The sequence below is a fragment of the Micropterus salmoides genome, unplaced genomic scaffold (genome assembly GCF_014851395.1).
Source record: "Micropterus salmoides isolate LMB-PRFRI ecotype aquatic unplaced genomic scaffold, ASM1485139v1 Ms_hic_scaffold_17, whole genome shotgun sequence".
Classification (NCBI taxonomy): Eukaryota; Metazoa; Chordata; class Actinopteri; order Centrarchiformes; family Centrarchidae; genus Micropterus; species Micropterus salmoides.
This window is the reverse complement of record NW_024040817.1, coordinates 4,626,533-4,653,689: the sequence shown is the minus strand read 5'-3', so window position 1 is coordinate 4,653,689 and position 27,157 is coordinate 4,626,533. Positions and strand designations below refer to the sequence as shown.

Here is a 27,157-nt window from a genome sequence, read left to right as displayed (position 1 = left end):
TATGTAAGTGACTGCGCCCTCTAGTGGCCGTAGGGTTTATGGCTTTTAACACAGACCGCTGTTCGGCGCTCTCCTCCAGAGCTTCCCGTCAGTCAGCGAGCAGAGACTCTGTCCCTCCGCTCTGATTGGTCCCTGTCCTCTACTCACTCTGAAAAGCCGCCAGTGACGTCCGCAACAGACCAACACGTTCTCGCTCCCGACTCGTCACAGACTGACGCTTGGTCGAGGCCCTTTTGCGTCATTTACTGACATTTAGGGCTCCGCGGTCAAGTTAGCAACGCTTTGATTTGATGCGTTTATTGCTATTTAATCACAGCAAAATGTTTACTTTGGGTTCAGTAACGGCGAGTTGTGTTTATTTGCGTTGTGTGCAAACACTCCAGCGATAAAACCCCAGCGAGGAAAGCGTTGCGTGGATTATATCCGCGTTTGCTCTGAATGCCGCATTAGCAACAACAAATACACAACATCTGGTAAAGTTAGCAACAATAAATATGCAACGTCCGGTTTGACTTTCAAAATAAAACGCTAGCGTTTCGAAAACTCGCTACAAAAACTACTTGGTTAAGGTTCGGAAAAGATCCTGGTTTGGGTTAAAATAACTACGTACGTCAGTTAACACTTAATTTAACTTTGCCTAAATAAAAATATTTAATGTTGACTTTTTGTTTCACACAGAACTCGGTGTCCTGGTTCAAAGTCCGGGTGACTTGATATCAAAATATCTGCAATATCAACAGATATATCAGCCTGGCAGTTTATCAGTCTGAAGGGATCCGTCTGCAGCTAACGCACACGAGCGCGTAAATACATCAGCTCAGTAGATGCCGTCTGCGTCCTACATTTAGCGAAGCAGACAAAGAAAACATTCAGTCTCAACGATATGGTTAAATAAGCCCCGCCCACACAGCGTGATTGACGGGCCCACACGGCAGAGGAGCACTCGGAGGATTAGAATATAAAAAAAGAAAGTGTGGCAAGGAGGTGAAGAGCGTTCACCTGCTGCAGAGAAACGCCTTCATTCTTATTCCGCACACGCACGTCAGGTGTGTCGAGTGTGAGCTGTCCGACCTTTACAGCGAGGGGATGGCGTGTGTGTTACCGGCATTTTCAGTGGTGAAGCGAAAAAGTCAAACTTGACAAGGTCTCTCCTTTTTCCCCTCCCTCCCTCTCTCCCTCTCCCTCTCCCTCCCTCTCTCCCTCCCTCTCCCTCCCTCCCTCTCTCCCTCCCTCTCCCTCCCTCTCCCTCCCTCCCTCTCCCTCCCTCTCTCTCTCCCTCTCTCCCTCCCTCTCCCTCCCTCCCTCTCTCCCTCCCTCTCCCTCCCTCTCTCTCTCTCCCTCTCTCCCTCCCTCTCTCTCTCTCTCCCTCTCTCCCTCCCTCTCTCTCTCTCCCTCTGTCCCTCTCTCTCCACCCATACACTCTTTCATGTGTGTCATTTCTCTCTCTCCTTCATCTCGCTGTCATTTCTTTTCTCTCTCTCTCCTCACACCGACTCTGTCACTGCTCTCTGCTTTCGTGTGAATACCAATGGATCCTGTGGCGAACAAGTGGGCGAGAGAGAGAAAGAGAGAGAGAGAGAGAGCATGCTAATAGGGGAGAAGTTCGTGGAGCTTGACTCCAGCGTTCGGAGCGTCTGCCCCGGCCTTAAAGCCACAGCTCGCCTGTAGCAGAATGTGTTACCTCGTGCACGTGTGCGGGGATTTGATGCTGTGCGGCCTTCAGGCCACCTGCGCTGTGCGAGCGGCTGTGCTGGTTCAGGTGACTCCTGCTGTCTGTGTCACACCTGAGGTGGCGTCTGGGAAACATTTCATTTCCATTCAGCTGATTCTTTCATCTTAACTATCTTTGTCGCCCAGGTCTTCCACCACAAAGCCCACTGCGCCATCACCACCCTTGTTGGTTTAGATTAGATGCTGTGTATAGTGGAATGAATTAACACCAAGTCCTGCAGCTCCTAAAGGCAACAACACGAGTGCCAGTGTTTGCTGACGATGGATTTAGATGTAGTGCTTTGTTTCTTCATCTTCTTAGACGGCTGTTTAAATGAGGGTTAATGAAGAAGAGAGCAGGAAAAGGAGAGCGCTGTGTGAGTATCTCACAAAAGTGAGAACACATATTAGTAAATCTTTGATTCTATCTTTTCATGAGACGACGCTGAAGAAATAACACTTTGCTCCAGTGTAAAGTAGTGAGTGTGCAGCTTGTATAACAGTGTAAAGTAGTGAGCGTGCAGCTTATATAACAGTGTAAATTAGTGAGCGTGCAGCTTGTATAAGAGTGTAAAGTAGTGAGCGTACAGCTTGTATAGCAGTGTAAAGTAGTGAGCATACAGCTGGTATAACAGTGTAAAGTAGTGAGCGTGCAGCTTGTGTAACAGTGTAAATTAGTGAGCGTACAGCTTGTATAACAGTGTAAATTAGTGAGCGTGCAGCTTGTATAACAGTGTAAAGTAGTGAGCGTGCAGCTTATATAACTGTGTAAATTAGCGAGCGTGCAGCTTGTGTAACAGTGTAAAGTAGTGAGCGTGCAGCTTGTGTAACAGTGTAAATTAGTGAGCGTGCAGCTTGTATAACAGTGTAAATTAGTGAGCGTGCAGCTTGTATAACAGTGTACAGTAGTGAGCGTACAGCTTGTATAAAAGTGTACAGTAGTGAGCGTACAGCTTGTATAACAGTGTAAATTAGTGAGCGTGCAGCTTGTGTAACAGTGTAAAGTAGTGAGCGTACAGCTGGTATAACAGTGTAAAGTAGTGAGCGTGCAGCTTGTGTAACAGTGTAAATTAGTGAGCGTACAGCTTGTATAACAGTGTAAATTAGTGAGCGTGCAGCTTGTATAACAGTGTACAGTAGTGAGCGTACAGCTTGTATAAAAGTGTACAGTAGTGAGCATACAGCTTGTATAACAGTGTAAATTAGTGAGCGTGCAGCTTGTATAACAGTGTACAGTAGTGAGCGTGCAGCTTGTATAACAGTGTACAGTAGTGAGCGTGCAGCTTGTATAATAGTTTAAAGTAGTGAGCGTACAGCTTGTGTAACAGTGTAAAGTAGTGAGCGTGCAGCTTGTATAAAAGTGTACAGTAGTGAGAGTGCAGCTTGTATAACAGTGTACAGTAGTGAGCGTGCAGCTTGTATAACAGTGTACAGTAGTGAGCGTGCAGCTTGTATAACAGTGTACAGTAGTGAGCGTGCAGCTTGTATAATAGTTTAAAGTAGTGAGCGTACAGCTTGTGTAACAGTGTAAAGTAGTGAGCGTGCAGCTTGTATAAAAGTGTACAGTAGTGAGCGTGCAGCTTGTATAACAGTGTACAGTAGTGAGCGTGCAGCTTGTATAATAGTTTAAAGTAGTGAGCGTACAGCTTGTATAACAGTGTAAATTAGTGAGCATACAGCTTGTATAACAGTGTAAATTAGTGAGCGTGCAGCTTGTATAACAGTGTAAAGTAGTGAGCGTGCAGCTTGTGTAACAGTGTAAAGTAGTGAGCGTACAGCTGGTATAACAGTGTAAAGTAGTGAGCGTACAGCTGGTATAACAGTGTAAAGTAGTGAGCGTGCAGCTGGTATAACAGTGTAAAGTAGTGAGCGTGCAGCTTGTGTAACAGTGTAAATTAGTGAGCGTGCAGCTTGTATAACAGTGTAAATTAGTGAGCGTGCAGCTTGTATAACAGTGTACAGTAGTGAGCGTACAGCTGGTATAACAGTGTAAAGTAGTGAGCGTACAGCTTGTATAACAGTGTAAATTAGTGAGCGTACAGCTTGTATAACAGTGTAAATTAGTGAGCGTGCAGCTTGTATAACAGTGTACAGTAGTGAGCGTGCAGCTTGTATAACAGTGTACAGTAGTGAGCGTACAGCTTGTATAAAAGTGTACAGTAGTGAGCGTACAGCTTGTATAACAGTGTAAATTAGTGAGCGTGCAGCTTGTATAACAGTGTACAGTAGTGAGCGTGCAGCTTGTATAACAGTGTACAGTAGTGAGCGTGCAGCTTGTATAATAGTTTAAAGTAGTGAGCGTACAGCTTGTGTAACAGTGTAAAGTAGTGAGCGTGCAGCTTGTATAAAAGTGTACAGTAGTGAGAGTGCAGCTTGTATAAAAGTGTACAGTAGTGAGAGTGCAGCTTGTATAAGAGTGTAAAGTAGTGAGCGTACAGCTTGTATAACAGTGTAAATTAGTGAGCGTACAGCTGGTATAACAGTGTAAAGTAGTGAGAGTGCAGCTTGTATAACAGTGTAAAGTAGTGAGCGTACAGCTTGTATAACAGTGTAAAGTAGTGAGCGTACAGCTTGTATAACAGTGTACAGTAGTGAGAGTGCAGCTTGTATAACAGTGTAAAGTAGTGAGCGTGCAGCTTGTATAAAAGTGTAAAGTAGTGAGCGTGCAGCTTGTATAACAGTGTAAAGTAGTGAACGTGCAGCTTGTATAACAGTGTAAAGTAGTGAGCGTGCAGCTTGTATAACAGTGTAAAGTAGTGAGCGTGCAGCTTGTAGAACAGTGTAAAGTAGTGAGCGTGCAGCTTGTAGAACAGTGTAAATCTGCTGTCCCCTCAAAATAACACAACACACAGCATTAATGTCTAAACTGCTGGCAACAAAAGTGAGGACACCCCTAAGTGAAAATGTCCAAATTGGACCCAAAGTGTCAGTATTTTGTGTGGTCATCATTATTTTCCAGCACTGCCTTAACCCTCTTGGGCCTGGAGTTCAGCAGAGCTTCACAGGTTGCCACTCCTCCATGACGACATCACGGAGCTGGTGGATGTTAGAGACCTTGCGCTCCTCCACCTTCCGTTTGAGGAGCCCCACAGATGCTCAGTAGGGTTCAGGTCTGGAGACATGCTCGGCCAGTCCGTCACCTTTACCGTCAGCTTCTTCAGCGAGGCAGCGGTCGTCTTGGAGGTGTGTTTGGGGTCGTTATCATGTTGGAATACTGCCCTGCGGCCCAGTCTCTGAAGGAAGGGGATCCTGCTCTGCTTCACCACAGTGCTGGCAGCACTCATGCAGCCCCAGACCAGGACACTCCCACCACCATGCTGGACTGTAGGCAAGACTCACTTGTCTTTGTCCTCCTCACCTGGTTGCCGCCACACACGCTTGACACCATCTGAACCAAATAAGTTTATCTTGGTCTAATCAGACCACAGGACCTGGTTCCAGTAATCCACGTCCTCAGTCTGCTTGTCTTCAGCAAACTGTTTGCAGCTTTCTTGTGCATCATCTTTAGAAGAGGCTTCCTTCTGGGACGACAGCCATGCAGACCAGTTTGATGCAGTGTGCGGCGTACGGTCTGAGCCCTGACAGGCTGACCCCCCCACCCCTTCGACCTCTGCAGGGGCAGTCTTCTTATAGCCTCGGCCATCTTTATGTAGAGCAACCGTTCTTTGTTTCAGATCCTCAGAGAGTTCTTTGCCATGAGGTTCCATGTTGAACTTCCAGTGACCAGTATGAGGGAGTGTGAGAGCGATAACACCAAATTTAACACACCTGCTCCCTATTCACACCTGAGACCTTGTAACACTAACAAGTCACATGACACCAGGGAGGGAAAATTGCTAATTGGGCCCCATGTGGACATTTTCCCTTAGGGGTGTCCTCACTTTTGTTTCCAGCAGTTTAGACATTAACGGCTGTGTGATGTGTTATTTTGAGGGGACAGCAGATTTACACTGTTACACTCACTACTTTACATTGTAGCAAAGTGTCATTTCTTCAGTGTCGTCACGTGAAAAGATAGAATCAGATATTTACAAAGATGTGAGGGGTGGACTCACTTTTGTGAGCTACTGTAAAAAGAAAAGTGAGGTAGAGAGATAAAGGCAGAGGCTGAGACAGAGTTGAAGAATCCTTTACATTCTGGACTGACAGGAAACAGAAAAGACTTCACCCAGAAGATTTTTACAGTTCAGGCTGACAGCAGAGAGAAAGAGAAACTTTCACACTGACGGAGAAGAGAAGGAAACAAAGAACATTTCCATGGCGGGCTGTAATTAGCATAATATTTTTCTCTGTGCGTCTCCATCATCCTATTTATAACTGTCAGAGTGAAGGACGGAGATGAAAAAGTGGAAAGAACGAACATGAAATGGTCTCTGTTGAACACAGGCGTGTGCGTGCGTGCTAATCCTGACTGGACGTGTAATGACTACTTGCTCTATTTCAACAGTATTTTGCATAAAAGACAAATTTGTTCCGTGGAGTCTTGTATCAAAGCGAAGCCTCAGAGGCCTCTGGGCATCGCTGGCTTTGAGGTTAGAGACGTTTGCCAGTTCGAGTCCCGGACCGGAGGGGGCCGGGGGATAAAAACCCCCGGACGGCCAACAGCGCAGGGCATGAAATTATCTTTTTGTTTCTGGGGGTATTTTTGGCCCTTTGATCAGGTTTTCAGGGACACGCTGCTCCGTCTGTGCAATTCAACTGAAGCATGGAATAATAACAGGGAGTTAGCTGGCCCTTAAAGTGATACAGGCATCAAAATCTCAGCTCCCGGATGCTTGAAAGTTAGCAGTTTGGAGTCAAATACAGACCAGTCAGAGAAAAAGGGATTTCTCAGCCCGACCCTGCAGCATTATTGATCTGCCGATAACACAGTCTGGACCCTCCCACACTAACTGTGCAAAGCATGTGAAAACCAGTTAAAACCAGTTTATATAGGAAATTTATAGTTTATTTACTAGGAAACTGACGTCATAGAAAGCTGGTTACACGGTTTCAAAGGGAGGGATTCTGGTTTATCTAACCCTCTACCTTGATTACAGAAAGCAGGCGTCTTGAACTCAGATGTCTGCAGAGGGAGTGCATGTTGATTTGTCGAAAGTCTGTTGGAAACTACATTTACCAAGATGCAACGTTGTAGTAGTAGTTTCGGGCCGGCAAACAGCTGATTTACCGAGTTTTTAAATTCAGTTTGCAGGATGTTTGCAGCTTCAGAAATGTAAATCTTCAATTTAAAAACAGGCGTAAAACTCTTTTAAAGCAAATCATCGAAAATTTAATTCAAAACAAACAACTGGACAATCTTTAGCGCTGACATTTCATCTGAAAGTCAGATCTAATCATTGGGTATGCGAGCTGATGAAGCTCAGATCAATGACGGCACATTTAGAAGCTGTGGTTTTACAAACCCTGTCTGGATCCTTTAAATAAATAAAGAAATCGTCTCTTTTCTTCTGCATCATCGTTCAGCCACAAAACAAGAACCTCTGAAGGCACGTTTGACTGTTGGATCGTGTTTATATCCAGATTCATTTGGAGTGAGGAACTATTGTTTTCACAAACAAATCAGGATGATTGTTAACACGCAGCTTCTTCAGGTCAGGATGTCATGTGAAACCGCAGAGGAGGGACATATAGTGGGTTTCAGACGCCGGGGACATGTAAGCATTAATAAGTATAATTAGTTAAAAAACATTCTGAAATATAGATTTCAGGTAAATAACAAATGAAAATGCCTTTAGAAAGGTTTCTTTGCACATTAAGAAAACTTAAAATATAGAAGAGACAAACATGCAGTGTCTGAAAAAGGACAAAACAAACAAGCTGCTGATTAGAAAATGACCCAAAAACGTGCAGCAGCAGTCAGTTTCTTCTTGTCACGGTTTCTTTTTGGCCAAGTTTTGCGTTCTCTCCCTGTGAACATGACAAAAGAGGAAGGAAGACTAAATCCTGCCTGCACACTGTCGCCTCAGCAGGGACGATGTTAGAGGAGAAAAGAGCTTTCATGAGAGCTGCACCGACTTAGATTCTGTTAGATTTATATTTTGTTTCCTTTTACATAAATAACAACATTTCCACCGTAAACTGGTGCAGAAACTTTCACCAGAGTGTGAGTGTCCCCCCAGACCACCGCTCATATAACTTGTCTAATCTGAGGTCTTATGTCCCCACCACTTTTGTCCTGTTAGGAAACATTATTCTCGTTAGTGAAGATAATAAATGCCCCCTAACAGCTGTTTTATATAAACAATCCATCTGCATCCTACAAGGACAGTATCTCGTGCTTTACCTGAAGTTAAAAGTGAGACTTCTCAGTTTGAGTGTTCAGCTGGTGAATGGAGCCGTCCCTCTCGGGGCTGGGCGGCTGCCCGGTGTGAGTGCGTGGACGTGAATGTGAAGCAGGACGGCGGTAATAACAACAACAACGACAAAAAAAACCCTCCTGTGGCGCTCAATCAGGCCGTCGGGATGAAACAGAGGTTAACACAAACAAAAGCTACCTGACAGTCACGGCGCTCATCTGTTAGAGTGGCTCATCACTGGGACGGACCACGGCCCCGGAGCGCTGTCTGAAAAACACGACTTCAGCAAAGACGAGAGGAGTGTTGTTCACCTGCAGCAGAAAACTACCGGCTGTATTTTAGTGAAAATCTTCCGTGTTTATTGTAAATATAAGTCAATGCAATGTTTCCACAGGTTATGGTCTCAATAGTTTAGTGTCTTTTAGTTCGTTACCTACTTTTAAGTTGGTGTGTTGGACGTTTTCCCTCCTCCAGCAGCTACAGAGCAACGTGATGCTTCATGTGGAGGCGGGTTTGTGTCACATGGTGAATGTGGCTGCGTTCCGACTGCGGGCCAAAGTGACACAAATCTGATTTCTTTGCTCACATGTGACTCTGATCAGATTAGCAGTATGAACAGCTGATCTTTTGGGCCACTTTCAGACGTGGTCGAATTCAGATAGAGATGTTTTGACATGTGACTCAGTGCTCACAAATTCCCTTTCTTCCATCTGAGATCAACTTAAAAATAACGATATAATGAATCTAACCTCAGCGGTCAACAATCATTTGATGGACACCAGTGGCGAGTTCAATCTCAAAACGTTTTGCAACGTTTGCAGCTTCTTCGGATTGAACGGATTGAATTTTTGCACATGCACAACGGGCTTCGAGGTGTGTTTGCTTCTGTTCGGCGGGAGCGTCACAGGTGTTACCCAATCAGCTGCGACAAGTCTGTAAACACAACGGTGTAAAAAAGGCAGGAAAATGCAGCGCGCTTGTGTCCACAACAGGGTGTTCAGGGAACCACCGTTTCCGTTGTCTGAACGCGCCCCAGCTTTGCTTTGAGTCCTGAATACTACGATTGGCTAACCTGAAGAGGCTGAGGCGTCACATTGTTCTTCTGCACATGCAGGTGACTTTCAGGCCGTGGCCAGTTCACGCCGGCATCTGATATGGGCCGCATTTAAAAAATAATGCGAACAGTCAATCAGACAAATCGGATCTGAGCCTTAAGGGCTGCAGTGTGAACGCAGCCTGTGAGCCCAGCAGCTCCCGAGGGAAATATCTGGCTCTTCAGCTGCTAAACGCTCCTCTATGTTCACCAGCTGCTCTCTGACTGAGTCTGTCTGCTGTTTGCTGCTGAGCAGCTCGCGGACGGCGGCTTTTTAACAGCTTCTACTCTGAAAACGCCGCTCAGAGCGCGCTGAGAGTGAACCATTCAGTATGTGGACAAAAGTACTGGGACACCTACACATTACTTCCCATTCTAAATTTTGAGGCATGAATATGGAGTTGGTCCCGTCTTTACAGCTGGAACAGCTTTTCACTCCTTTGGGAAGGTTTTCTGCAAGATGTGGGAGTTTATTTAAAGAACATTTGTGACGTTCAGATGGTGTTGGACGAGAGGGCCTTGAGGGCTCTGAGCGTTCTTTCACACCAAGCTGGGATGGAGCGGGCTTTCTGCTTGAGGGCACAGTCATTTTGAAACAGGAAGAGGCCAAAGACAAACTAAAATTGTACTTTTGTCCATGTACACTTCACAAAGATAAACCAAATGTAGACTAAAATAAACACACGGTATCTCCGCTTTAGTCCTGAAAAGCTGCAGTCTCTATTTGTTAGTCTCTGTATCTTACACATGTGTATTTAAAGCATTAAACGTTGAAATGTTTATTGTAACAGGCTGTATATTAACTTATTGGGAGAAAACTGGTAGTTCTGTGTAAAATCAGACGTTGAGCTCCCCCATATCGGCAAAATGGCGTGATCCTCGTTTCGCAGCGAAGCTTCGACTGTGAGATTGACAGTCGAATCAGCATCGACTCTCCCACTATTCGGGGTCAGCCCTCAAATACATAACAATATAGGAAAATAGAAAAACCCTAATAAAATACATTAATGAAAAAACGTTCCAACCAATCAGTATGAAAACAAATAGACGCCTTCGTGTGTTTCATCTGAGCGTTGATCACTGCAGCAGTGATCTGCCGGGCTCTGTGTGATGTGTGCAGACTGATGACTCATTGTATCTGAGAGGCTTTGATGTTGGATCTGGACCTGACGAGGTGAACGCTGCCAAACAATGAACTCTTTCATCTCCTCTCTCCTTCATCCCCCCGTCCTTCTTTCTCTTCCTCCTCCCTCCATCCTCCTCTCTCTCAGATCCAATCAGAGTCTCTTGCTTTCTTCTTTCGTCTGAGATCTTCTCTCCTCCGTCCTCCTGTTTTCTCACCTGTGAGCCACCTCTTCCTCATTAAGTCCAATCCTCGTCTCCGTCTCCCCTCCTCTTCTCTTCTCTGCCTACTTTAATGCTCGTTCCCGCCACAGATCCCTCCACCTGCCGGTGAAAGGCGTAGCTCATCACAGACATGTCGATCACATGACTTTTTTTCTGCGTCCTCCAGGTGTTCGCCATCTTCCGGAGATGGACCAGCGCTCCGGTGCTAACGTCCACTACACCCTGCTGATCGCCTGCGTGCTGGTGGCCTTCTTCCTGGGCGCCATCTTGTCCGGGTTCCTGGTGTCGTGTTACTGCAGCCGCAGCGCCGCTCAGCGGGCGAGGAGGCTCGGGAAGGACCCAGAGGCGTCGCTGCCGCACGCCTTATCGCTGCGATCCCTCGCCAAGCTCAACGGACTGCTGGACGGACAGCCGAAGGTGGGTGGATCCTTCGGACGGTGACGTGTATGAAGAGGCAATGCATTGTGGTAAACTAAACTCTGAGAGGCGTTTATGTTGTACCAGAAACCGAAAATATTGATTCATGATGGAAAAAAAGAACTGGAGTAGCCAAACTGAGTCTGACACCAGGGATACCCGAACCTCTCCAAACACGTCCGGCTTCACAGACAAACTTTTATTTTATTTTAGTGTGAAAGTCTCGGTGTTCAGCCTAATGAGTCAAATGATCGTTTAAATTTTACCGAACAATCGCGTTGATGTGTCGACAGTGTGGAAGCATTTTAAAGCTGTTTGCAGACGCCGTTCTGCTGAACTGTCTCCCAGCACGTCCACTTCATCTGTGGCTGACTTCTTAGAAAAGAACCGCTGTGAGTGTTTCTGTCTCTCCTCTGTGAGAAGGAGATTAAGCTAGCTGCGCCTACATTCAGAGTGCGCACATGTTCAAGCCTTTACGGTAAGTGAAGCGGCCCAGAGCGAGCTGCCAGGCAGGTTAGAGACTTTATCCTGTCAGTTTGTCTCTTTAGTATGAAGAGAGGCTGTGAAGTCTTCATGTTACAACATTATTTATCAAACCGGGTCGGACTGGATGAATTCAGCGCGACAAGGAGGAAACACATGTGACAACGTCCGGTTTTCAAAATAAGTCGTCTGTACAGGATGGAAATAAGATTAACTGAATTATATTCACAGAAAGTAGAAAACATATTACATGTGTCTATTAAAAGTAAATGGACACATGTAATTTACTTTACCGGACCCTCTCGGGCCCCAGACCCCCCACCATAGTCTCTCCACATCCTGTGGGAAACACTGAGGAAAAAGCTCATTTTGACTATTTAATTTATGCAAAGGGAGAAAACGAAGGCCAAAATGTCATTTGTTAGTGTTAACAGAAAAAAAATTAAACATGTGTTTAGGGAAATAAATCAGTTTATTTAGGCAACAAAAAAAACACAAAACCTTTTGATCAACCATTTTTGAGAGAGCATTTAAAAACCAAAATGAATTCTATTTCAAAAAGGAGACAGATCTTTATATTGACATCTGAATCTGCTACACAGACGTTATGCAAAATACCCTCTTTTTTTTGCTTTATTGACTACAAAGAATCTGATTTTTATCCAATAACAGAGAGCTCTGTTCTGACGGTCTTTGGACTGGTGACATTTTACGTTATTGATGCGTTTAGGTTCTCTGCACAGGTGTTATGTTGTCATATAAAATGTGCTGATTGTTCCAGACAACAGAAGAATGAGAAAACATGCTGAAAAAACAAGCGTTTCCCACGAGACGAGGTGCGTCGTGGCCACGTGTCGATGAAACAAACACGTTGCCTCTTCTACATTTTCCAGACATTAGCATGAGGTCCGGCAGGTTCTGTTGTCGAGCTGAGAAGCAGCTGAATTTTGAGCAGCAGAGTTAATATTCATCTCCTCTCAGGGAGGGGGGGGGCTGATAAGTTAACAGCTCCTCTTCAGTCTTTTCTTCAGTCTTTGTTATCGACTGTTTCATTATGAACTCTTTCCAAAGCGTCCTTGAGTGAGAAAGTGAATCTCCCGCTGACCTCTGACCCCTCTGCTGAAATGTTTGGGACGTCCTCATTATACTGAGTGGAATGTGATAATTGAAAGATTAAAAGTCTCAGTATCTATATATGTATTTGTTTCACACCTCTTTTCCTCACTTTATCATCCTCTGGCGGGGAAAGCTATCAGCGCTCTGACTCCCCTTCTCCCTCTTTTGTTTCGTCTTCCTGCAGGAGGACAAACTGGACGTGTCCAGCCCCAAGATGTACAGCTCCTTCATCCCCAACGGCCGGTCAGAGTCTCACCTCCACACCCCCGGACACCAGGGCCTGCCGCTGGGAGACCCCGACCTCAGCCTCTCCCAGGTAGGACAGCCTGGTTGGTTTCACTCTAACAAAAGAAAGCTTTGTTAAATCAGCAACAACTCTGTGTCCATATCTGTAATCTGATCATCTGTATTTTAAAGTCTCACATGATGTGGTCCTCACAGTCTGAAATCCACCTTTTTAAGGAGACGTTAAGTATCTTAGTGCTGAAATGATTCGTCAGTAGATATTGACAGAAGCTCGTATCATTAGACTTGTTAAAGCTGCTTTTGCCTGTTTTATTGTAAGTTGAATATTTTGGGGGTTTTGGATCGTGCAGACGTCATCTTGGGCTCCGGGACTCTTTATAGACCAGCTGATTGTTAATTGCAGCTCTAGTCTGACTGTGTTTTCCCCAGAAATCGGGAATTTGGTTTCACATTTGATCAGTAATATTGACGGATCAAAAAGCTGAAAGGTGGCTGTAGATTAGGGCTGGACGATACGAATCAGATCTTTATTTCTCTCCAGTTTAAAGGCTGATTTTTGCTCCTGAGTGAAAGTTGAAGAAACCTGTTGGTTAACTGGGGTTTAAACTTTTCTTTTTAGTCAGAAAACATGAGGCCAAACAGTGGATCTCTTCACAAGAACATTCAAAACAGTTTTTTAATAAACATCTTAATGAAAAAGAAAAATAATCCTATTTCGTCATTTATTGAATATTTATTCCACATTTGTTATATTGTTATTGAGAATGATTATATCACGGTAGTTATTGTTTTATTGTCTGGCTCTACTGCGCAAACCTCAAACTCGAGGGTTTGGTTCAGAGTCTGAGGTTTTGGCTTCTGTGAAAAGACCACTCTGATTTCCTGCAGGGCTTTAAGACAAAAAGGTTGTTTGAGGCTCACGGGTCTAACCTCTGTTCAGTCTCTGTCTCAGGGTGACGGAGAGCTGTCGGGCCTGCCCACGCCTGACTCCACCCCGGAGCTTCCCATCAAGAACATCAAGGCCCTGCGGCACCATCAGTACGAGAAGAACCAGAACTGCAACAACGCCAAAGACAACCCCCCCCAGTCTGGGCCCAGCTGCTCCGGATCCAGTCTGGGTTTCATGGCCGTCGTTGGGAACTCTTTGACGCAGCAGGTGTTTCCCTTCTCTCATCACCACAGCAGCAGTTTCAGCAACGGCTCGGCCCACGGAGCGGGCGCTTCCTCTACTTCACTGCACCTCCCAGAGGAGAGGAAGCTGTCGAATGACGAGCGAGCGGCGGCATCGGCGGCGGGAGGCGGCGGGGGGGTCCCTCTTCACCACCACTCCCAGCAGTCCCTGCCCCAGACGGTGGTGGACGTGTCGGCGCTGGACGAGCTGCTGAAACACATCCATGAGGTCAGCGCGTCGGGGACCGGAGGCATCAAGGTCCTCACCTCCACGTCCTCGTCCTCGCTGTTCCCCGGGCCCTCCTCTGGAGGACAGCATCATAATCACCACCATCATCATCATACCCACCACGGCCAGACCCGCACCCACCATTACAACCACAGCCATCACCATAGCAACCATCACAACAGTAGCGGCGGCGGCGGCGGCGGCCACCATCACCAGCAGCAGATCCCCGAGACAGAATCGGCTTCGTATTACAGCACCTCCACGCTGCCGCGGGACGGCCTCCCGAAACGCCTGGACGCAGCTACTCAGAACTCCACCTCGTCCTCCGCTTCCTCCTCATCCTCCAACAACCCCACCTGCTCCACCTCCGTCCCGTCTTCGTGCTCCTCCTCCTCCTCCACGCCGCTCCAGCAGCAGGTGATTCCAGAGAGACCCGGAGGAAGCGGCACCTCTGTGACACGACACCACTCCCAGCGCCACTCCCTCATCAAGATGGGCAGTGGGGGCGGCGCAGTGCCGCGCCACCACAGCTTCAACCAGCGGGGGGCGCAGCACGCGCACTTCCTAGCCAGGATGAACACCAACAGCAGCAGCAACGGCCCCCCCGGCGCGAGTGGGACAGCTAACGTCAATACGAACGGCGAGAGCCAGCGGCCGCTGATCGGCAGCGCTTGCCTGACGCGACAGCACAGTTACAGCGAAGGACCGCATGCGCAGCGGGCGGCAATCGTCCGGAGAACGGCGTCCCTCAAACCCCAAGTCCCGCCGAAGCCGCTGTTCCTTCCGAACACAGCGACATCACCGGTGGCAGAGGCGGGAAAATACAACTACTGAGAGGAGGTGGCGCCAATCCAACATGGCTGCTACGGTCCTCACCAAGTAAAGCACTCGGAAACGTCTGCGGGGCGTGTGAGAAATGACAAAATGAGAGCGCTGATGGGACGAAAAGAGGCGTTTTGTCCCCGTCACTCCTCGTTACGACCCTTCAGCTGTGGTTCTTTTCCTGCTGCTGAGAGGACGCCGCCCGCCGCCTCTCTGAGTCACGACCGCTGCATTGTTGCTGCTTCGCTCGCAGAGCAGAGCCCTGAAAAGAGCCAGACAGACAAATAAACAAGATCTCTGACTCATTTCGCGGGGAAGGCTCAGGGCCGCTCGTGGTCTCCCCTCACGACGATCGAATCCGGCTCAGACGAGTCTGAGAAACATTCCAAAAGCGGGACGAAAGATGTTAATGATTCAAAAGTTGTCCCCAAGGCTCGAGGTGGCCTGAAAAATCTTGATTAATGCAGTTTTCTTATGAGCGCTTTGATCTAATGTCCCGGTTGTTGCACCTTGGCACAGGGCCCAGATTTCATTTGCAAAGACTCAAATAAAAGCAGGAATCGGACTGCTGCAAAGCTGACGTGAACTGAATCCTCTGGGAATTCTTTCCACAGGAGAAATCTAACAAAAATCACAAAGGTCCAGAGGGTAATTCCTCTCCGTTTGAAGTCTGTTTGTCCCTCTGAATCTGGTCCGGGAAATTGAAATTTCCAGGAGGGAGCTCAGAGTCCAAAGGGAGAAAAAAAAAACCCACAATGAGGTTTTTGTTATCGCGTCCAACGCTTCACGATGACAGGACATTCAAGAGATGGAGATTTTTGTACACTGACACATCAAAGAGAGACAGTTCTGCTCCATGAGCTGTGGTATGAAATCAGAGCAGCCGTTAGTGACACCCTGACAGCACATTCTTTTCTTTTCTTTTTTTATACCATATTGGTATCTGAAAACAAACAAAGCATCAACAGAGCGGGACTGTTAATCCCACAAATTAGAAATCCATGCACTCATTACACTTAATACTCATTTGTGTGTTCAAATTACTTAATTGAGTCTCTTGAATAAATAATTGCACCTCAGATGACTTAATTTACCCTCCCTTCCATGTTTTGCATCCGTCTTTATCTGTGAAGAGCTCTAAACTCTCAGAGCTGCATAGAATTTATGAACCCACGTCTGCAGGATTCATAAAACATGTTTAGCTGGATGTCAAAGAGCAAATTAAAACCGTATTGAATCCATGAGGTCCGCAGTTTCTTTTAGGTGTTAAATGAGAAATTTGAGGGGATTGTTTATCAAAAATATTACATATTATAACAGAAGGAACAGCTCACAGAGTGGAAAGAACCCTTTCTCACGTACCTCTGTGGTTCCCACAGTGGACGTCTCGGCCTCCAGGTGACGCAGGACTCATTCGATTCTGTTGTTTACACTGAACATTTCTGCAGAAGCAGAGAAAGAAAGAAAAGAGAAAATAAGCAATAAAAGTTTCCAGAGCAGCAACCAGCCTAGAGCTAAAAATGACCTATATGTCTAAGGCCCCGCCCACACTACTGCGTTCTGGTAGAGAGGCCTTTTGCTACGTTTGCACCTCCCGTCCAGACTGAAACGGCAAAAACTGAGAAGTTTGGAAACGCTGCCGACCCTGTTTTTGCTTTCTAAAACTTCGGGGAAGTGTTTTAGTGAAGACTTTGGAAACGATGACGCTCGCGCTCGGATTCGGTCTCGTGAGTCATGCAAAGAAACACGATGCTAAACTTTACTAAAATATTTAGTACTTTGTGACGACTCCCAGTCTGTTTCCCGCCGCCGCCGCTTTAAACTCCCGTGTTTCATTCAGTCCCCGCTCGTTATCGGTCCACGCTAAATAAAATCTGCTGTGCTTCTTCGTCTATAGAACTTTATTCTTTTGCCAAATCTTCTGTAACTACAGAACAGACCAGCTGCTTCATGTTTACACCGGCAGGCGCACGCCCAGTGTTCCTGAACGGCCACCAGAGTCGCTTATAGACGAAAACGCAGCTAAAACGGTGGACAGTTCACTGGTTCCATCAGTGTTACTGAGCGTGTTGTCGTTTATAACCGTACTAAGGTTAGTGTTGTTAGAGCACATTGCACGCGCTCAGTGGGGGACACGATCTGGTGGCATCTCGCCGTGCAGACGTGCGTCTCAGATTCAGCGGAGGTGAACGGAACAGAGTTTGTGACAGCTTAGAAAAATGACATTTGTCCCAGCTTCCCCGGATAAACCACAGAGCACACAGGCGGCAGACTTTAGAGGGACGGTGTCTTCAGTAGGAAGGGATCTGAATGAAAACACTTTCAGGGATTATTATGCTGGAACGCCGTCGCTTAAATACCACAAGGGACGAGTGTGAACAAATCCTGGGTATTTCTGGTATTTCTGTGGTCGTTTGGGGGAACGTTTCGAAGCCGTCTGTGGGAGGGTTTCTTCACAGATGGTCTAAAAATACCCAACTGGGAAGGGAATGTGCCGTTTCCTGTTTCCCTGCCTGCACTTTTTTATCCTGTCTGTTCTGTTCGGGCTCCGGACCTGATGAGAGGCAAACCAAACAACTGCGGGGGGGGGGGGGGGGGGGGGGGTCAAAGGTTAACAGGCGGCGGCTTGAGGCAGCGGGGACGAGCAATAAAAGTGTGCGATCGAGACAAAACACCTGTAAATAAAAGAGTGAGCCGGGTGGAACTAAATCACTCAAACAGCTGACGGAGCAGGTTTGGTAAAGTCTGATAAATGAACGGGATCATTTTTAGATTTGGAAAAGTTTGGACTGCAAAAAAAAAAAAAGAAGGTCTGGAAAGTTTTCAGAAACTGTAGAGACACTCGAGCCTGGAGATCATCTCACAGGTGTTTTTTACTTTACTTCCTCTTCACTGCAAAACAATAAATAATGATTCAAACTCAGAGGTCCTAACTGTTCACTGACTGCTCACGACTGCCCGGCCACGACACACACATGCACGCTTGGCAGATTACTGTTGTTTAATTAAGACAAAAACCACTAAACGTCCTGTTTTTAGACACGTATGCAAGAACAACGCCAACAAAGAGCACTGCAGCTGCAAAGCTGTCAGTATTTCTGAAGTTATCAACACATCCCTCAGCTAGACATTGTGCTAAAACCAGAATCCAAATTAACTGAATTTGATCTGCAGCTGCGTTTGGACTAAAAAAGGTGATTAATTATCTGGAGGCAGATTACAGTAGTCCATCTAAAATCTGACTGCAAAAAATAACCCAACTCAGGGTCCACTTACTCGCTGTTTGCAGAGCTTTCAACTTTGTCCAACGGTCCTCCTCAGCGAGTCACGTGAAAACACATGGTTGTATTTTGTGGCGGCGATCCAAACCTGGTCCTCTCCATCTGCTGAGGAAGACCATGAGATGTGGTTAAAAGCCAGTAAATGGACTTCTATTTTCTGCTTAAAACTGTCCCACTAAGACTGAGCCTGCTGTCCAATCAGTGTCCGTCATGTTGAAACAGAAGCATTAGGTGCAGGTGATGCGGCTTTCCAGACAGAAACCAATAAACAGCCGATGTCAGTTATTAAACTTTTCTGGATCCCAGCTGCAGGTGAACCAGATGAACATCCAGCAGCCGTTTTTAGTTTCATGTGACTGGCTCAGCTGGCCGGACTCGCTCTCCCAGCGCACATTAAGCAATAACGAAGCCACGGCGGCGATGCTGGTTGGACAAGGAGAGTTGGTCAAGCATCCCCGCCTGCGGGAGACGAGGCGAGCAAATGATGCAACTTTGAGTCCGCCAGCACCAGAGATGTGTAAAAGTCACGCTGCATCGGGCGTTTTGTTTGATATTGATTTCTGCTTCGTGTAAAAGGGGGGATTTGTGTCACGGCGGAGGTTACATCATTCTCTCTCGTCCGACTGCGACTGTGTGATAGTTATCAGAGATTAGTGCTGCTCTGGTCACCGGGAAGAAGCTGCCTGCGTCAATCGAAGTCTAAATTAATCAGAACAGCAAATCTGATCTTCAGCTCGGCAGCAGACGGGGTGGTTTCTAAGGTCGGTTCTGTGCCGCAAAGTGAGGCACGAGTCTGCTGAGTGCAATTTAAAGGAAGACACTTCGGACCTTTTACCCCTTTAAATACAAGTTGCATATACTTGAACAGTTTTTCAAAACAAAAGGTTTTTAAATTCTTAAATAAATAAGTTTGTTTCTATGGAAGTCAACATGCAGAGACTTAAAACATGAACACATGAAACTCTCATTTCTGTGAGTGGCTCTGCAGTTGGTGAAAGCCAAAACAGATTCCTGATGATTTTAACTTTTATTTTGTTTCCGTATTTTGATAAATAACATAAACTGAAGTGACAGAAAGCTGAGAGAAAAATTAGCATGTGGACCTTTGAATTAACGATAAGTACTAAAACGCTAAATATTCTGATTGAACTGACAGAAAATGAACTATCAGTACTTTTGATGGTTGATTCATCATGTAAGTCATTTTAAAAGCTGACACGTTTCCAGCTCCTCTAACGTACGAGGCTGCTGCTTTTCTCTGTATTAACTGAATCCGTTTTTGGGTTTGGACAATTTGGGTTTTGGACAAACGCCTCTATATATTTGATGAGCATGTTTCACATCTGTTTGCAGCCTAAAACTGAATCCACAAAAGATACACATTCAAATCCCGATTTAGAGAACAGTACAGCTGCGTGTCAAACTGCAGTACTTTTTTATTTATTTTTTTTGTCCACAAATCGTCTAAATACTAAATATTGGCATTGAATGTCTGGTCAAATCTGTAAACTACTTGGATTTTTCTTCCTTCAGGTAGTTCCTGATTCAAATTTGCCACTTTTATACTGTGTTTTGTTCAGAAAAAGTTCTTCTACGACTATTTAGACGACATTTAACATTTGAGAGTTTCTTTGGTTGAATGAAAAGGGTTTGGTGATATCACTTTGGTATCAGTACAGAAACTCTGGTGTCCAATAACTAAAGATTTCAAATGAGACCCAGCGATTTACGTTAAAGCAACTTAAATAAATAAAGTACCTGGATGGTCCTTTAAATCCAGCAGGATTGTTGTCAGGCTGCAGATACAGACGGCCAGGCTTTTCTCAGAAGCTACAATGGAGAGAGGGCATGAGAAGAAACATCAGGTCAGTATTTTTCACTAGAACTCATCTTTTATAAATATTTTACACTGAAATCCCAGTGTGGTCAGGTCCTAAAAGACGACTGGTCTGCACTCACACAGTCAGAGCAACAGAAATCTCCATCTGTTATGAATAGAAACTGTCAAAGGGGTGTTTTTTTTAAAAAGCTGCTGTTCCTTTACGGTCTGACTCTTCATTGGTCCTTTAGGAATGTTTTCACTGGGTGCTACAACGGGGACGCTACGGAAAATAAACTCACGGCTGGTTTTATAAAAAGGCTTTTTGTATGAGGATGCACTTGTAACCTTGGAAATACGTTTGTTTATTCATTTCGTGGTTCTGGTTTCCCGTCCTCTAAACGTGATTCTGCCGGAGAGACTGGGGGCAGAGACACTGTGACATCACTGATGATGGACTCACAGCGCCACCCGGTGGGCCACACCAGAACAACAATGTAATAATGTCAAAAGCTATTATGTTACCTTACTGCTATTAATTACCAATGTGGATGACTGTGTAAATAAAAGCTACTGCGGAATATTTCTCTGAGTGATTCTTGTTTGTGTCAAGAGCAGCAAGACCATTACAACCAGTTATAATCTGGAAGTCTGTGAGACGTACCTTGATGTACTGGATATGTTGACGCAGTCCCAAAGGGATCAAGGGGATCTTGAGGGATTTCTAGTAGTCCATGAGGTTTTATGGTCCTGAGACCCATCAGAAAGTTCTACTGTGTCCCTGAATGTGTCCCGAGAGTGTTTGAAAACATTCAGGAGTCTTGGAAGGGGTTTCAGGCCATTTCAGGAATCCTGAAACAATTCTGAGATTCTTTAAATTTAAGAGGACCCTTGATTCCTCTTTCAGGACCCCTGAAGTTGTTGCAAGAGTCTTTGAGTGTATTTAAGGAGTCTTTCGGGTGCTCCAGAAGTGCTTTGGATGTTTTAAAGTCCAGGAGTTCTTGAAGACATCCCAGGGGTACTTACAGGTGTCCCAAAAGGGCTCAAAGGAGTTTCTGGAGACCAGTAGTTCTTGATGGAGATCCAGAAGTCCATGAGTGGGTTCGCAAGTTCTTGAGGTGTTTCAGGGTTCTGTGTGTGTCCCAGGGTTACTTGAAAGAATCCCACAAGACCAGTAGTTCTTGATGGAGATCCAGAAGTCCTTCAGGGTAAGGGGAGTCTTTGAGGTTATTTCAGGTATCCCATGAGGCGTTCCAGAAGTCCTTGAGTGGGTTCGCAAGTTCTTGAGGTGTCCCAGGGTTGTTTGAAAGAATCCCACAAGACCAGTAGTTCTTGATGGAGATCCAGAAGTCCTTCAGGGTAAGGGGAGTCTTTGAGGTTATTTCAGGTATCCCTTGAGGTGTTCCAGAAGTCCTTGAGTGGGTTCGCAAGTTCTTGAGGGGTTTCCAGGGATATGCATGTCCCAGGGATGCTTGAAAGAATCCCACGAAACCAGTAGTTCTTGTCGGGGATCCAGAGGTCCTTGACAAACTGAACAAAGGGAGTATTTTCCTCTATAACCAGTCGGTTACAACGAGCAGCGTATTTTATATTCTGCTCTCATTGTCGGCAGATTAAGCACAAAGCTCTGCTGGTTGATGGAAATGTTTCTTTTCATTTCAATTTTAATTTTAGTCAAATGAATCATGGAATATAAATGAGTTTTTCCATCCCTCCTGAGACAAAAAGTTGAAATGCTGTTATCCAGTGCTGCTCTGATAGAAGTTCCACCTGACATGTATTCAAGTCAATTTTATTTAAATAGCCCAATATTACAAGGGGCTTTACAATCTGTAGAGAACATCCTCCTCTATCCCTAGACTCTTAATTAAGGGAAGGTTCACTGATCACTGACGGGGTTTTGCTAGCTTTTTGGAAGGTGCTCCACTGATGACGTCCTGGTGTTTCTTGGAGGAATTATCGGCTGCTTGAAACGACCTCTAGGAATCCATGAAGATGTTCTACAGGTCTTTGGTTTGTCCTTAGTTTTTGTGAATGTAGCAGGGGTCCCTGAAGTTCCAGGCGTCCTTCAAGAGATTGTGGGGTTCAAGGAGGTCAGCAACCCTGGTATCTTTTTACATAGTGTACGAGGGGCAGAATGTAAAACCACCACGAGTAAAACAATATTTTATGTTGTGTTTTTATAAAAAGGTTGCATCCAAGTACTGTTATTGTAAATAACATGGTGCAGGGGTTTTCTGGTCACTCCAGCTAAATTTATTCAGATAAAATGCATTTATAAATTGTAATTGTGTGACTGTTTCTCTGCAGACCTGCTGCTCAACACTTTCTTTTTTTATATATTCATTAAAAAGGGAACCTGCAGTGTTTTATAAAATTATAACAACTGAAATAAAATCATATTGAATTGTGTTGCATAATATGAACTTCTTCCTCATCACCATGTGGGTCAACCAAGATGCCATTTCAAACAAAGTGCTGTGCTGCCATCTGCTGGTCTGAAATGAGCAGGTCAAATAGTTGCCTACACTGCTCCATGTCTTTCTTTTCCAACAGGCCCACAATGGAATAAAACACAATTTAAAAATGAAATTCCAACATTTGGCCTTGTGTTCAAATGTACGATTACAAACTTATAATTTAACTTATAAACAAAATTATATTTAGATCCTGATTTTATGCCAAAAGGGAGAAAGCTCCGATGACATTTGCATGACATTTCGACTAATTCTGCAGTTTTATGCAAGAGAAAAAAAGAACCTCAATAGTTACCTTATAGGTCAGGCAGAGATTTTACTGATAGATGATAAATACAACAAAATGTCAAGATAAACAGCGACACAATCCATCCCACTGTTACCAAAAGTCGCATAATAGTTGTGTTGAACAGAGTGGAGCTGTGGATGTAAAGGCTGTCAGCTGCAGTTTTATTTCAGAGTTTTCATAAATTACAGCGGCCTTCGTATAAACCAGCTCTCACCTAATCAAACCTTATTTAACACGAGTTTAGTGTCTGTTAACAGAGATGATCACATATTCCATGCTGCAGAAACAAACGAGCTGCTAACCAAACCTTCAGTCCTGTGTTGTTGCTTCCAACTGCAGACCCCTCTCCTCGGGCCCCTCGGACCAGTTCCAGTTCGCCCCTGCTGGTCTGTTAAATTATTCACTCACTTATAAATATCTGAATATGATACAGCAATACAGGCACGATCTGTGATCAGCCATAGCATAACTAAATAACCGAAGACATTCTTATAGACTAACTTGTTGGAAAGCACCACAGGCTGTCTGCAGTAACCTTCAAGCTAATGTTGGCTAACTCGCTAACCTCTATGGGAAATGTCTCAGCAGCAGCGCAGTAGCGCCCCTGCCTACGAAACTCTGAGCAAACTTTTAAAATTGGCCACGTAGATTTAACATGAGTGAAGCTTCAGGCATCTGTGCTGCTTATTTCTCACCTCAAATGTGTTCAGAAACAGATTTTGGTGGACTGCTAAGGTAGCCTACTTCATACGACAAACCCCATTGGCTCACGGACACTAGGGGCCTCAGGAGGGGGGGACTGCAGTCGGACTCATTAGGAGAAACAGCTCCGATGGAAGAACGTGAAAACTTTCCAATCTTTCAATTCTTTAATCAAAACACGGCTGGTGGATGTTTTTGTGCTACAGACTTCTACACCGCCTGACTACCTAACAAACTGAGTGGACACAAGTCAAACACTGGTAAGTGTAAAAGGACAGCACCGTCTCCACCAGTGTAAAGTCTGTTAAAATATATAATATATAAAATTACAATATAAAAGTCTCTTCTTCCTGGTCTCGGTGCACGATGTCCACACTCACGTGGAGAAATATAAAAATCCATTTATATTTTGAGAGTTTCCCGTCCATTTATCTTTGAAATCCAGTTCTTCCTCCTCTGCTGGCAAACAAAATGGCGAGACCAACACGGCCTTCTTCTGCTCCGTTCTTTCTTTTAACCAGTTTTAAAAAACCTCTGAATTTGTTCTGGTTTTTATTTTGCAGCGTCTCTGAAGGAAAACGAACAACTCTCACTGAAATGTAAAAAAGGAGGAGGAGCAAATATTCATCTTTATCCAGACAGCGTTGACACGTCTTGTGTTCATGCGACCGCCATGTGCTGGAAACCTCCTCTGCCAAAGGTCTGACGGTCCATCCCGCTCTGAGTCCTGGTCCCACGGTCTCAGCTCTGCTTCAGTCCCGTGTGTGTGCGGATGTGGCGTTTGTAATTCGAGTTGTCGCTGAACCTGCGGCCGCACTCGTCGCAGGAGTACGGCTTTTCACCCGTGTGAATCCTCAAGTGTTTCTGATAACCGTCGAACCGCGTGAGCCTCTTCCCGCAGATGTCGCACGTGTACGACTTGTCGGCTTTGCTCTCGACCTTGCGGTGCACCTGCACGTGTTTGGCCCAGTGGCCGCGCTGAGCGAACGCACGGCCGCAAATGGTGCAAATGTACGAGTCCACCACCTCGGACAGCGGCGCGTCCAGTTCGATGCAGTCCGGCTGGCCGTTGCCTGAAGCCTGATCTGAAGCTTCAGGGGCGTCCTCGCCAAGGTCAGAGCAGGTCTGCGGCACCGAGGTGCCCGGCTGGGGGTCCAGCTCCGAGTCGTCCAGGTCCTGGCACGGCCGCGTTGAGAGCGAGGAGGTCATGTGGTGGTTGTCCTGCGCGTTCCTCACACCGCCGCTCTGGAACAACACGAACTTGCCGTCGTTCTGCTCCGGCGTCTGAGGCGTCTCCTCCCGCTGAGGCGGCCACAGCTCCTCGTCCTCGTCCTCCTCTTTGATGGGAGGAGGTTTTATCTGGTTCAGGTCCAGACTGGAGCTCCACTCCTGCTGCTCAGAGAGAGCTGCCAACCACAACAAAGAGTCAGGACATGTTGAAAAACTGCAGCTGGTTGTATTTTCTCCAAGAAAAACTTCAAATGTTCTAAATTTAAATAAGATCTGAGCCTTTTTTCCTTTTTGCATTCCCTCAAAGCGTGCGCTGACCCAGTACTACCGTTTGATTTCAGGGATACTGTATCTTGATGCCGTGACGTCATTCTGCCATCCCAACGTCCCACTGCGTGCACGACCCCAAACTGTGCTCACATGTGACACAGCAGACCTCTTTCTAAATCAATCAGTTGTTTATGTGAGCTTGTATGACTTTGCCATGCCAGGGGCTCAGCGGGGCTTTAAGCTAAACGCCAACATGCTGATGTTCAGCAGGTATAATAATTAACATGCAGTTTAGGCCGAGAGTTTAAGGTTAACTTTAGAGGTCATTTGTAAATATGGTGTGGGAGCGTTGCACCGTACAAATCTTTTCACCGAGAGGCTCCATGACGCTGCTGACCCCGGTTTTGGTTTTAAACTTAGTTTTAGTGCGGACAGGTGAAAACAGAGGACGCTCACGCTCGGCTCTCTGATTGGCTCTTATCAGTCATGCAAAGCAGAAACACGATGCTGCTGACAGAGTTTTAGTTTTGGTGTTTTTATTAAAAGATTTTGTTCCGTGTCAGTAACACTTCTACACTTGTACTGTGCATGGCGGCATATTTGCTTTTCAACGACTCCCCGTCTGTTTCCCGCCGCCACAGTCTCTTTGTGCTCCCGTGTTGCTTTCAGTAACAGCTCCACCTCGCTGTCGGTCCCTGCAGACAAATCTCTGGCGTGGTTCTTCTTCTCTAGTAGAACGTTCGCCAAATCTTCTGCAGCTGCAGGGTAATCTGCCTCCTGTTCACATACCCAGTGCAGTGAACGTCCACTAGATGTGCGTTTGCAGTCGTTGTAATACAGACAGAGATTAATTCTGATACGCAGCTAAAACGCTGCTGTGGACGCAGTGCAGGTTCTCTCAGTCCTGGCAGAAATGTGTCTGAAGGTAACGGGGCTTTTAATCTAGCTGACTTAAACTTTTATCAGCCAGTTCTGATGTAAAACCATAATACTGTATTTTGTTTAGGCAAAGTTCTTGTTCTTGTTCAGCCTCTTAAACAACATTTAAGGTTTGAAAAGTTTGAATTCTTTTGCTAAACGGAAGAAAAAACTGTTTATATTCCTCCTGAAGTATCGATGAAAGTACCAACTGCAGACATATTAAAGTGCACTAGAGAAAAAGCCATGTATATCCAGCTTTGTCTACAATAGGACATCTCTTTGACAACTTATAAAAACTCCTTTATTCCCACTGCAATATCTATTTTAAACAAGGACAAATAGACTGACGCTACTTTTTAATGAAGCTGCACACATGCTCTTATTTACTGATGGCTCTCGCAGTGTTGTAATTTAGTTTTTATTTAATCTTACATGGGAGTGTGTTTTCTGATCTGGCTCTGGGGTCTGCTGATGGCTGGAAAGGGTTAAGGCTGCAGGCGCCATGTTGGGGCAGAGCTGCACAAACAGGTAAACACTTATTTTATTATTACTGACAACAACAATTAAGAAACTGCTCTTTAACCCTGAAAAAGCAGCTGCTTCCTCTTGTTCTGTGGGTTGCTGAGCACACGCCCTTTGATAAGTTAAGTTAGTGGTTTCAGTTAAACATGTTTAATTCATCCAAACTGTTGTTTAATCCAGACTGTGTCTCCGCAGCTTCACTCTGCGGCTCGGTGTGTTAAACTGCAGCCTGAAGCCGTCAGATGACAGAAACCAGGGACTCACCTGAGCTGTTCACCTGCAGAGAGATCTGCGGCTTCTTGTGGAGGTCCAGCAGCCGGCGCTGGCGCTCGATCTCCAGCTTGGAGCGGGAGATCTCCTCCTCGTACTCGGCTATGGTTCTGCCGAACACGCCGAAGATCTCCTCCGCGGCCTCGGTGAGCCGCTGGTTGATCAGCAGCCTCAGCATCTCGATCTTAGACATGTTGGCGGACCTCTGGAGACCAGAACAACTAAAAGAACGGGAGAAGTTCGCTGCCCGAAGCGTCGTGGTCGCTTGTTTACTAGCTACACTTCCAGGTGAAAGCCTGGACGCATGCGCAGTGAGCTTTCGCGGTGGCTTTGCTGCCGCCTGCTGGACTGGAGTGCAAATGTTTAAAACCTGCAGCTGCTGTGCAGAGCTGTGCAGGCTCCTGGCGGGAGGTAACACTATGCTGAGAGAACTGATGGATGCAG

General features: G+C 45.8%; 2 protein-coding genes across 11 annotated transcripts in view; one reads left to right on the top strand and one right to left on the bottom strand.

Annotated features, from left to right (window-relative positions):
* Positions 1 to 20,615, top strand: part of LOC119906713 (semaphorin-6D-like) — a 195,838-nt gene extending 175,223 nt beyond the window's left edge. For 5 of the 7 annotated variants that reach the window (XM_038724033.1, XM_038724034.1, XM_038724030.1 and 2 more), the window contains 3 exons: positions 10,616 to 10,866; positions 12,650 to 12,781; positions 13,652 to 20,615. In XM_038724033.1, coding sequence (XP_038579961.1) covers positions 10,616 to 10,866; positions 12,650 to 12,781; positions 13,652 to 14,944 — 1,676 coding nt within the window. In that variant the 3' untranslated portion in view covers positions 14,945 to 20,615. The remainder of the gene's footprint in view (positions 1 to 10,615; positions 10,867 to 12,649; positions 12,782 to 13,651) is intronic. The other 2 variants (XM_038724036.1, XM_038724035.1) reach the window with 1 other exon arrangement.
* On the bottom strand, positions 12,518 to 27,121 carry LOC119906715 (zinc finger and SCAN domain-containing protein 12-like). 4 transcript variants are annotated; one of them, XM_038724037.1, is made up of 7 exons: positions 26,708 to 27,121; positions 26,354 to 26,437; positions 20,697 to 24,906; positions 19,972 to 20,043; positions 18,209 to 18,318; positions 16,295 to 16,374; positions 12,518 to 12,806 (listed from the first exon to the last, which is right to left on the bottom strand). In XM_038724037.1, exons 1-3 carry the CDS (start codon positions 26,904 to 26,906, stop codon positions 24,242 to 24,244), a joined length of 948 nt encoding a protein of 315 aa, XP_038579965.1. In that variant the 5' UTR covers positions 26,907 to 27,121; the 3' UTR covers positions 12,518 to 12,806; positions 16,295 to 16,374; positions 18,209 to 18,318; positions 19,972 to 20,043; positions 20,697 to 24,241. The 4 variants fall into 4 exon arrangements, with proteins under 4 accessions (XP_038579965.1, XP_038579966.1, XP_038579967.1 ...); XM_038724038.1 differs by having other exon boundaries at positions 18,209 to 18,315; XM_038724039.1 differs by lacking the exon at positions 18,209 to 18,318.
* Positions 27,122 to 27,157: the final 36 nt, after the last annotated feature.

Excerpts from the sequence above, each read along its gene's own strand:
- LOC119906715 (XM_038724037.1), bottom strand. The coding sequence starts at position 26,906 with ATGTCTAAGATCGAGATGCTGAGGCTGCTGATCAACCAGCGGCTCACC. Across the intron at positions 26,438-26,707 it reads TCTGCAGGTGAACAGCTCAG|CTCTGCCCCAACATGGCGCC; the intron begins GTGAGTCCCTGG and ends CTGTTTGTGCAG. Across the intron at positions 24,907-26,353 it reads ATCAGAAAACACACTCCCAT|CTCTCTCTGAGCAGCAGGAG; the intron begins GTAAGATTAAAT and ends TGTGGTTGGCAG.